Here is a 12,509-nt window from a genome sequence, read left to right on the forward strand (position 1 = left end):
AGACTGAAGAGTGAGCGCTCGTAGTCACGTCTCAGTCACGTGTCTTCCTCTCCTTTAGGAGACGGCACCGCCCCCTTTTTATTGTAAAAAAATGAAGGTTTAATTCTTATAAATTGCAAAACCAATATTGTTATTATACACTAATATTATAATGTATTTTTAAAAACCATTTTAAATAAAATTAAATTCATTTAAATTGTATATATTTCACAATTTAATAAAAATAATACTTAATTTAAAGTTTTTTGTTGCATTATTTTGTTTAAATTTATAGATAATTAAAATTTTAATTCGATACTTTAGAAATTTTAGAGAGTTAAAGAGATTTATTATTATTTAAAATAAAAACGAGGGACGTAATGCAAATGCATTATTAGTAATGATGCTTTTCTTGTTAAAAAATCGAAATTAGGATATTTTTACGCTGTCTTAGTGGAGTTTGAATAAAAATGTCAATTCCACCATCGGGTTTAAATACAAGAGGATAGTTTCGATGAAAATGACAAAAGAGATGATGAATACGGTGAAATAATAATATGCTCGATATAGAGATATCAGTGTACATAATATAAATATAACGACAAAAATAATAAAAAATGCTATTTAAAAATAACCGAGAAAAATAAGAAGGAAGAAACTTTTATTTGTTTTGGTACTAAAATTAATTTTCTAAAGAGAAAGCTCCAAAAACCACTTTTACGTAATGCCCTGATTCGTACGTAACGTGAGATTGAACCAAGGCCTCACAATTTTATTTTTGTAAAAAGGCCTCACAATTTTATTTTCGCAAAAAAAAAAAATGTCTGACTTTAATCAGTGCTAATCTCATTAATTAATACACTTCAATGTTATAGAGTTTGTATTCGAATGCAAAATTGATGTGTCGATGGTCACGTTTTTTGTTTGCAAATTGAAGAAAATAATATAAGGTTTCTATATTATTATTTATCAAATTGTTCGAACACATTTACATTTCATTAAATTAATTTGTACAAAGATTACGAGAGGTAACGGGGATATTGCATGTTATTTTCTGTTAGGACGGACTCAATCAAAATTTAGAGGATAAATATACTAAAACGAAAATAAAATTTAGAAAATATGTATAAATAAAAATATTATATAATTTGTAATTAGATATTTTTTTAAGAGAAAAAAAACATATTTTTCCATGTGTATACTCTGGTTACACTTCTTATAAAATACTGGTGCTACCATTAAGAGATTATTAGGAGAGTGGTTTACTCTCCTAAGAGATTTATACCTTTTATTATTATGATCTTTGCATATTTGATAATATATAAATTTATATAAATTAATTACCTAAGAAGTACATGGCCAGATTTATGGTGTACTACCGCTTGGTTAGTACAAGTGGATATTATTTATAATTTGATAGATCGAAAATGATTATATAAATTAACTGATATATATATATATATATATTTATATGTATGAAATGACAGTATGAAATTGTAGGCATAGATATGCATAAGTCACGAAACATGGATAACCCCATGTCGAATTATTGAGAGAGAATTGGACTTGTCGGTTGACAAAACGCCATGGGACGAATTTTTCGTATAAACCCTAAAAATACGAATTATACTGAATCACGAACGTATGAACACGTGTACGGTCAGGATGAAAGGACACTTGCAAGTGTCATCGAAGTGAAATGCTTTAGCTGGAAAACACAGTGTCCGTAAACTATCGCTATTACTTGTCATGTTATAATCATATCCCCTATTGTACGAGTGCACAAATACTTAAAACCCCATTAAAAAAAATAATTGAATAAATAAAATGCGAAATGGCGATGGCGTGATCGTGATTTCTCGCGGAGTTGAGGGTATTTTCGGAATTACAACTTTGCCCCCTCCGTAAATCAGCTATATAAGGAAGGGGTGTTGAACTAGAACATAGAGAGTCAAACTTTTCTTCTCGGTTTCTCTTCTCCTAGGTAAAGTAATTCATCTCCTTAGCAATCATACAATTACGCAAATACGTAATGCATATCACACGTATACACATACACACACACACACACACACGTGTGTATATATATATATGCATATGCTTATGTAAATAGAATAAGAGTTAAGGTTTTTTTTTCTTCATTATTAGAGAGAATTTCGAAGCATGCGCATGGAAAAGTAGTGGATTAATTTTCTTGGGGTTTTGGTACAGAATGCAAACTCCGGCTATATGTATGTGTGTATATTATATATAGTCCTGATATCTATACGTAAACACAGAATCTGAAAGCAAAAAAAATGTCAACTGAGAAGCCACCGACGGGCTCGACCATAGCCCGGACGAGGTCCGACCAGCTCTTGGAGTCACTGGCCGCAGCCTTCAAGTCGTCGTCGTCGTCTCACGGCTCCATGGACATCGCGAACGGGTTGACCGCCGGAGGAACACTGTCGAGGAAGTCTTCCCGGCGGCTTTCTGCGGCGTCTCCAGGGAGGAGCTACGGCGGCGGCGGAGGGAGTCACATAAGAAAAGCGAGGAGTGGGCAGCTCATGAGGGTGGAAGCGGATGAGGTGAGCAACGGAGCGGCGCTTAGCAGAGCGTCGAGCGCGTCGCTAGGGCTATCTTTCTCGTTCACCGGCTTCTCCATGCCGCCGGAGGAGATCTCCGACTCTAAACCCTTCAGCGACGACGAGATGATACGTAAGTACACAGTCTTCTCTTTTGCGAGTGCGGTGGATCTCGTAAGGGTGTTTTGGTAATTTTGAGTAGGGTTGGGGTTATATTTGGGTTTCATTTTTTTATTTTAAAAAGTATTTGTTTTTATTACTTTGAACTAACGAAATATTTATTAGTAAAAAGATAGATAATTTTCTATTCGATTCATTTTTTAGGCTCTCTTCAGTTTTAAAAAGTTATTTTGATTCAATTTTATTTCGAATTCAACTCGAATACAGTTATATATTATACGGTTTTGTTTTTTTTTATAAAACCGAACGAACCCAAATGGGCAGAAAAAAAAAATAGATTGACAAAGGGCATTTTCGTCATTTATGATAGACTCGGTGGCCAATAATGGTGATAACAACGTGGGGGCAAAAATGATTGGTGTGCGTTGCTTTTGCATGAGAGAGGATGCGAGTTGGAGAAATTAAAGGGAGAGGGGCAAACGTTTTTGCCTTTTCAATTAATTTTATTCCACGTGTCCCTCCCTCTCTCTCTCTCCCATGCAACGTTAAACTCACACCGCTAACTTCTCTTTTCAACAATCGAAAAGAGAGGCGAAATATATATATACCTATCACTAATATTGTAATAATAATGATATATGCAACTTTCAAATATAATCACACACTTGCTATAACTTGAATTTAATGGGTATCGGGTCGATCAAATTAATTTTCTCTTCAATATTATATATATAGTTTAAAAACTACTTTTTGATAGATTAACAATACGATACAAAAAAAAATTAAATTAAATACATTAGTTTGATTTTATAAATAATTTATTAATCTAGATTTATATTCATATTTAGCGATTTAAATACGTTACTATTTTAAATAATTTTATTTCATTAGTCTAATTGTTATGAAAAAAAAATGGGATTTTTATTTGGAAACGTGGGGTTTTACGTATTAGATTCTCCAAGTACTCGATGGCTTTGAATAATTTTCAATTTAATAAAAGAGGTCAACATAATTGGACAAAAATGTGTAGGAATAGTCAAATGTTTTGGTTTTAAGTCCAAATTAAGGTGTTTGCATGTGGTTCTATAGTCCAAAAACGGTCCCCGACTTGTGGGGTTAAAACTGTACTACATCGAATAAATTTTTTTTTTGGTAAGTCACATTAAATAAATTTTACATCATGCTTAGTATTTTCTATAATATTGTTAGGTGTATTCACTAACCTAACCGTTTTTATAAAAAAGAATTGTAAAATTAACCTATATATTTCCTAGATAATCAATCTCTTGCATTTTGTGTGCAATATAAAAAAGGTTTGGTGTATACTATCCATGAAATTGATCGTTTAGTTTACAATATAGAAAAACAAATGTAATTAAAACAATATCCATTAAAAAATAATTATTTCCATATAGATTTTATCTTATTTAAACATCCAAAATTTATAAAATGGCCCATATAATATTTATTAGAGCAATGGTGTTACTGCCGTTGCCTCTTCCGGTAGTAAGAAAATGGCATTTATTAGAGTCTAGTAATACTATTTTGGCCTATCGAAATATTTCCTAAAAAATGGGTATTTGATCGTATTTTAGATATGAAATTTTAGAATCTTGAAAGTTTGGATATTAAGACAGACATGGAAATACATAAAATCATGGTACGTGTTTTTAATGTTTTCATAGTGAAACTAATTTACTCTTGCAATTGATATTTGATGTAGCGAAAAACGTACATTATTGTGAATTTTTGCAGACGAGGACATTGAAGCAGGAAACAAACAACCAAAGTTTCAGGCAGAACCAACATTGCCAATCTATCTCAAGGTACCAAACACAACTATAGATTATTACTCTCTCTCTATCTCTCTATCTCTCTCTCTCTCTCCTTGTGTCTGATCCATTTGGTTTCTATGAGAATCACAACGTGAAAGTGATCAAACTGATGATCAGAGCCCATTTTGATTTGGTGTGGGGATTGATTGATCTCTTTTTCAGTACTGATCTTCTCTGTTTGCACAGGCTGTGACCGGAGAGAAATATATGTACATTACCCTATAACGGTTTCCGCGAAAAAACGTAGAACAAACCTCACACATTGGCTCTGATCTCTGATCTCCCTTGTGTTTCATCAGGTTCAAGTCTTGTCCAAAAGAATCTTACTTCCCTTCCTCCCCAAAAGCTGATCATCGCCCTAATTGGTTTCTCTGAGTCTAGTCTTGTGAAACATTGTCGGGAAAGAAGGGGAATGAGAATATAAGTCGAAATGTACATAGTAAACGAGGGTCTTTTCCTCGGTTTCTACTGATTTCTGTTAGATGGGTTTCGAGACTGAAGTGTTGTTTATGTGATGTATTGTTTTCAGTTCAGTGATATTACATACAAAGTAGTGATAAAAGGGATTACTTCCTCTGAAGAGAAGGAGATATTGAACGGGATAAACGGAAGTGTTGTTCCTGGCGAAGTTCTTGCTCTCATGGGACCTTCAGGGAGCGGAAAAACCACGCTTTTGAGTCTGCTCGGAGGGCGGCTACCTCAGCCTTGTGTCGGAGGATCCGTCACTTACAATGACAAGCCTTATTCCAAGTTCTTGAAAAGCAAGTCAGTGAGAAGCTGAAAACAGAGCAGTTAACTCGATTTCTGTGTCAGATCTCTTACATGATACGAGGGAATTGATGTCTTTCCTTTTCGGGTTCCTTGCAGGATAGGATTCGTGACACAAGACGACGTTCTGTTCCCGCATCTCACCGTGAAAGAGACGTTGACTTACGCCGCCCGCTTACGCCTTCCCAAGTCTCTAACGAGGGAGCAGAAGGAGAAACGAGCGCTTGAAGTCATTCGTGAGCTGGGCTTGGAGAGGTAAAAGCCATACAAATTACTGTTCTGATTTCAAATCTGTGACTCTGAATATGAATGCGGATGGATGCAGGTGCCAAGACACTATGATCGGAGGTTCATTCGTGCGCGGAGTTTCCGGCGGAGAGAGGAAGAGAGTCTCTATCGGAAACGAGATCATCATAAACCCGTCATTGCTATTCCTCGACGAACCCACATCTGGTTTGGATTCAACCACTGCTCTAAGAACCATTCAGATGCTACATGACATTGCAGAGGTTTGTTTCAGACATATCTTTTCCGTTATCTGAAAACAAGAATCGGAGTTTCTAACAGGAAGAAGCGGTCGATTGAACTGTTAATACAGGCGGGCAAAACCGTGATCACGACGATACACCAACCATCAAGCAGACTCTTCCACAGATTTGACAAACTGATTCTACTGGGGAAAGGGAGCTTGCTCTACTTTGGGAAAGCATCCGAAGCCATGGTGTATTTCTCTTCCATAGGATGTTCACCCCTCATCGCCATGAACCCCGCGGAGTTCTTGCTCGATCTTGCGAACGGCAACATCAACGACATCTCGATACCTTCCGAGTTAGAGGACAAAGTCCAGGTGGGCAACTCAGGAAGAGAAACCCAAGACGGAAAGCCATCCCCTGCTGTTGTTCACGAGGTAAGAACCCTAATTTCCCCACAATCGAAAACTAGGGTTTGATTGAAATCTGATGCATGGAAACATATACGACAGTACCTGGTGGAGGCATACGAGACGAGAGTGGCGGAAGAGGAGAAGAAGAAGCTGATGGATCCCATACCACTGGACGAGGAGGTGAAGGCGAAGATGATGTGTCCGAAGCGTCAATGGGGGGCGAGCTGGTGGGAACAGTACAGCATGTTGTTCTGCAGAGGAATCAAAGAGCGCCGGCACGATTATTTCAGCTGGTTGAGAATCACGCAAGTCATCTCCACTGCTGTTATCTTAGGGTTACTCTGGTGGCAATCCGATGCTCGCACCCCTAGAGGACTTCAAGACCAGGTAATCAATGGTGGATGTACATTCGGGTATTTGTGATCTCAAACCCTAATTTAAGTATGAAAGTTCGATTTTTTTTCAAAATAAATATGAATCGATTCGGTCGGGTGTTCGAAATTTTCGCATTATCTGAATCCGAACTCGAAATTTCCCGAGTTTTCATGTCATGACCTTCATGCTCGAAATCGATTTGGTCGTCTTATAATCCGACCTCATCTCCTATATGCTGTGCAGGCGGGTTTGCTCTTCTTTATCGCGGTGTTTTGGGGATTTTTCCCCGTCTTCACGGCCATATTCACGTTCCCTCAAGAACGCGCGATGCTGAGCAAGGAGAGGGCGGCGGATATGTACAGATTGAGCGCTTACTTCCTCGCGAGAACCACGAGCGATCTCCCTCTTGACATGATTCTTCCGGTGCTCTTCCTCCTCGTCGTCTACTTCATGGCTGGTCTAAGGCTAAGCCCCGACCCCTTCTTCTTGAGCATGCTCACTGTCTTCCTCTGCATTGTCGCCGCTCAGGTACGGTTATTACACGTTTTGTCGGGAGCAGAGTTTGTTCAAAAACCGTAATATTGATATCGAATATTCGATATTTCCTTCGACAAGGGGCTCGGGTTAGCCATCGGGGCAACACTGATGGACCTAAAGAAAGCTACGACTCTTGCTTCAGTGACTGTCATGACCTTCATGCTCGCCGGTGGATTCTTTGTCAAGGCAAGTTCCCGTTTCGACATGTAAAACCCGTGAAGACGTTCACATACAAGATCGAAGCTTTCTGTTTCTTGATCTCCATTGTTGTTTTTTTCCAAGTGCAGAAAGTTCCGGTTTTCATCTCGTGGATACGTTACATCTCCTTCAATTACCACACCTACAAGCTTCTTCTCAAAGTGCAGTACCAAGACCTTGCCAGATCCATCAATGGCGTCAGAATAGACAACGGGTTGACCGAGGTTGCTGCGCTCGTCGCCATGATCTTCGGGTACCGGTTTCTTGCTTATCTCTCGCTCCGGCGGATGAAGATCGGAACATGACCCTTCATCACATAAAACACATGACAAAAACAGTAAAGTGACAAACAGACAGAAGAGAAACATTGATGAAATCTGGTTCGCGACAAGATTCATCAGATTGGTCCCAAAGTCGCCATTAATGCTTGTGAAGTGTGATGAGTTCATGATCTCTGAAACGGCTCTTCCGGTCGAACGTTTCGGAGTAAACAAAGGAAGACGGAACACAAGAAGCCGAATCCTTTTGATCTGTAGAGAAAGAGAGTGAAATTAAGCATGGTGATGGTTGGGTTTCTTTGATTACAGGATAATATGTGATATTTTACGGAAATATAATACGTGGGTTTTTTTTTCCTAACTATGGGGATTGAAAAGATTTTGTGAAAGGGGTGAATTATAGAAAGTTGATGTAAAATCCCAATCGTTACAGGAACGGTCCAGTATTTCATATAGATGGCACCAAAAAGAAAATATCCATATAAGAGAGAAATGGTGAGTCGAAACCCTTGAATCGCCATTTCTATCATTGTAGATTTTGATTTCGCTTTTTCATTAGAAAAAAATTTCCATTTTATTTATTGGGAATTATTAAACAATGTGTTTTCGGTCCGAGCTTCTCAGAATCACATTCACAACGTGTTAAAACCTTTTATATATATATATATAATCTTCAATTAATGGACATGGGGTTAATAATTAGTCCATAAATAAAGTGGGATTAGTTAAGGTTGGATAAATCCCCTATTCATAAAATAATTGGGTTAGAATTGGTCAAACCTTCGCGGAAATAGATTAAATTATGTTGGACCTCTCTTAAATTCATTTTAATTAATATAGATGTATCTGGGTTTTTTTTTTTAATTTCCTTCAATCATTGTACTACTACCACTACTAAACACGAGATCATTTTCACCTGTAATTTATAATCTCATTTAATAATAATAATAATTGCTTTTATGCGGAACAAACCAAAGCAATAAAGAGTAATTAGGTGCTTAATCACGTCAAGATTAAGACCCCATTGGTTAGAGAAATTTGTACACCAAACTTGTTTAAATTTTCATAAATTCAAAAAGAAAAAAGGGGGACAAAGGCAAATGTGGGTCTAGGGGTCGACATTTCTGCTTTCGAATTGAATTCGTTCAGCTAGCTGTTTAATTCAATTGGATTTCTATTAGATTTCAACTTAAATTCAAATTTTATTAATAAAAATAAAAATACTTATTAAATTTGATTCCATTATAATTATATATTATTTTTTTGATGAAATAATTATATATTAATTTGATTATGCGTAATCAAAGCTAAATACATGGATCCATTTTCTAACACCTCTCTACTAATATCTTGCACCTTTCTATATTTTAAAAATATATCTGTAACATAAACATATTCATGATTTTGATTCTGTAAAAAAAAATATATATATATATATATAATATAATTATATTTAAAATAAAAATAATTTTTTGCACTTTGTAAAATTAAATTGATAAATTTTGAGCAGAATATAGTAAATTTAAATAGATATATTTTTTAGGAAATTAAAAATCTAAAATTAAAAATAATAAATTAAAATCGAAAACATAAGTTTTACCCCTTTAACCATGCACAGATTCAACTGCAATAACTTTTTCCTAATGACATGTTCCTTGCTGCGAGGAACTTGGTTTAAAATAAAATTGATAAGACTTCATTTTTGGATCGATCCATTTATATATAACATTTTAAGGCATAATTAATTTCTTCATGCGATTTATACACCTAAAGTGGCATAAAATATTTAATACATCATTTAACTTCCAAATTAATTTAAAATTTATATATATTATATGAATATTCCACTATATAAAAGTAATAATAAAACCCAGCATATATTTCTTTTTTTAAATAACGATTCGATTTTTTCATGGATCGTTAAGAAAAGTCATTCACTAGAAAATACTGCTAGATTATCATAATTTTAGTTACTATGTTATCGTTAATTTTAAATTATGAATCTATTTATATCCTTATCTGATTTTTTTTTTCCGACAGTGACCAAACAAAATGGTTCTCCGTATTACGGTGAGGAGTTGTGGAACAGCCAAATCGAGAGCCATCATATAAAAAAGTTTATATAAGATATTCAGAATATCCAATTTTAATTTATTTTAATGTTTTATCAACAATCAATGAAATTTTGAATTAGTAATTAAATGTTTTTTTATGAAATATTCTAAAAGCATTGCTAAGATCATATTAAGTATTCTTATAAAAAAAAATAGCATATTATATATATATATATATAAAGAAATAAAGAAAGGAAGAAACACGTATAGTTCTGGTTTGGTCCCATGAAGGAACATCAATTACCTTGCCGTCGTTGGCCACAGCAATTCAAATACGACTTTTTGTAGGGGCACAAACAATTTAAATACGTAGACTTAATATAATCAAATTACCGTATTACATATAATTTTCAAGAGTTCGGCCGTAATTAGTAAGTTATTAGGATATTGTTATAGATTCCGTTTAAAATTAACTGTAGATATAATATAAATATTACATTACAGATTGATATCTCCGTTCAATTATAGAAAAACTACAATGTTAATATATATATATATATATATGTATTTAAATTCTCATATAAAAACTATATATTTGATTATCTATAAATTAAATCAATTTAGAAAATATATATTTATAAATAAAATCGAATTAATTGATACCATAAAATTTGATAGATATTAAGTATTTTTTTTTTCAAAAAATAAAACATGGAAAAAAAATAATGAAACGGAATCCATACATATATATCTATAGATACCCATATTATATATGATTGGACATGAAGATAAAAGTAATGGGTTACAAAAGATAAGATCAAATTGACAAGATATTGATAGAGACAATGAGTTGGCATCTTAATTATAGTTTTTTAGTCTAAGTATTTTTTGGTAGATTCCTCATTCTGTCTGGAATCTGTGTGGTATTGCATGCGCACGATATACGCAGCTGTATACATAAAGTATCAAATGTTAAATTGCATATATATATATATATATATATATATATATATATTCTCGGCCACCAAATGTTTAGTGTGATAAATAAGGTGTTATCATAATAATTTGATGTGATCATCCTCAATTTAACGTTATCACAATAATAATAATAATAATAATAATAATAATAATAATAATAATAATAATAATAATAATAATAATAATAATAATAATAATAATAATAATAATATGAGTGGGTTATAACGAAGTGACAAAAAAGAAGGGTATCTTTTTTTTTGGTTGTCCCTTTGATTTTTCACCTCTCATCGTTTTCTTCTTGGGTTCACTCATTCTCCTCTTTACCTTTCTGTTAAGAGAAGTTGCAGAGACTTTTGAGAGCTGCCATGGCGGCTTCTCCAATCTATAAATACACAATCATGTATGTATGTGTATATATGTCTTTCTCCGCAACAAAAATAGACTAATTATCAAACAAATAATAAAATAATTAGAAAGAAAAGTAAACCATCGTTAGATCTTAAATACGGACAGGTGAGTTCTGTTCCTTTCTCTCTCCCTCTCTCCCTCTCTCTCTGGGATCTCTTGCTTTTGCTTTCTTTCATCAGTTCAGATGATCAAGAACCACGTGCAGAGCTGAGATTCAGGTATCGATCCTTATATATGCATACACTGATACACACACATAAAGTATCTATTAGATCGATGAACTATATATATATATATATGTGTATATATACACTTTGATTTCTGATTATTGCTTGTATTCTTTTCATTGATTAATCTTCATATAGCAAAAGGCTATGTATTTTTCTTAAATTTACGCCGATTAACTTATTTACTTACTGAATCATCGACATCAATATATGTCTATATCTCTTGCTGCAAAATATGCCACTGTCAATCAATATATGTGCGCATATATATAGCCCCATTCGCGTTTTTACGCAAAAAAAACATTATTATATAAAAATATATAATAAACTGTACAATATACAATGATTTGGTCCTTTATATAGAAAAACGTTTCTGCTTTTGTATGCAAATTTCCATATCAAATTAATTTTAGGTCATTCTTTTGAAAATGGACAACACGATAAATTATTTATATTTGTCGTGAATATCGTTTCTGCATAATTTTTTTTCGATACTATAACATTTAAATTAGATATTTATTAAGTTTTCCAACAACAACATGAATGTGGATGTTGATATAACCCCATTTTTAATCCATCTTATACTGACTCGTGAGTATTATTTTGGTAAAATATATCCACATTTCATTAAAAAAAAGGTAACGTGTGTATATATTTAATCAAAAGAAATATTCGACCGTTCCCCTAAACTTTATTTTTTATAATTAATTTCAGCAAAAAGCTTTTAATATTTATAATATATATATATATATATATATCCTAATGGAAAATAAATAAATAACTCTAATAAATTTTTTTAGATCAATCCTTACATGTACACATTTTTATAAATCATTTATATTTAAAAAATAAATAAAGAACTCTAATCGGTAATTTCTACGTTTCGTTGACATTACGAATTTACTGATATTCTAAAAATAAAACGAAGATGAAATAATTTTTTAAAATCAAAACTTTATTTAGAACTCTTTTCAAAATGACGAAAAGACTATTTAAAATTAAAATCGAATAATAATAATAATATACATTTTTTTTAAAGGGTAAAGGCATTTAAGTAGGTGTCTTCGAGGTCCCATCGAAGGAAGAAAAAAAAAAGTTAGGTGTAGCACGGTGGTTGGTTTTGTGTGTTCCCTCGCCAATTTAATAGCTTTATCTTTAAACTCCAGCATCCAACCACAAAAAAATAAATAATAATTATATTTAAAATCAGCCGCAAGACAGAATAAACCTCTGGACTACTCTTCGCAACCTTAGTGCTTACCCTCCCCTTGTAAGATCTCCTTGGCTAGTGGTGGGAGATTTTTA

At 33.5% G+C, this 12,509-nt stretch overlaps 1 protein-coding gene across 1 annotated transcript; it reads left to right on the top strand.

Moving 5' to 3' along the window:
* Positions 1-1,933: 1,933 nt before the first annotated feature.
* On the top strand, positions 1,934-7,973 carry LOC104826788 (ABC transporter G family member 22-like). Its single transcript, XM_010559667.1, has 11 exons — positions 1,934-1,963; positions 2,259-2,676; positions 4,419-4,489; positions 5,028-5,263; positions 5,366-5,521; positions 5,592-5,775; positions 5,865-6,173; positions 6,249-6,536; positions 6,768-7,052; positions 7,140-7,247; positions 7,349-7,973. The coding sequence occupies exons 2-11, from the start codon at positions 2,277-2,279 to the stop codon at positions 7,562-7,564; spliced, it is 2,253 nt and encodes a 750-aa protein (XP_010557969.1). The 5' UTR covers positions 1,934-1,963; positions 2,259-2,276; the 3' UTR covers positions 7,565-7,973.
* The last annotated feature ends 4,536 nt before the right edge of the window (positions 7,974-12,509 follow it).

This window comes from Tarenaya hassleriana, unplaced genomic scaffold, assembly GCF_000463585.1.
Source record: "Tarenaya hassleriana unplaced genomic scaffold, ASM46358v1 Cleome5, whole genome shotgun sequence".
In the NCBI taxonomy this organism is placed as follows: Eukaryota; Viridiplantae; Streptophyta; class Magnoliopsida; order Brassicales; family Cleomaceae; genus Tarenaya; species Tarenaya hassleriana.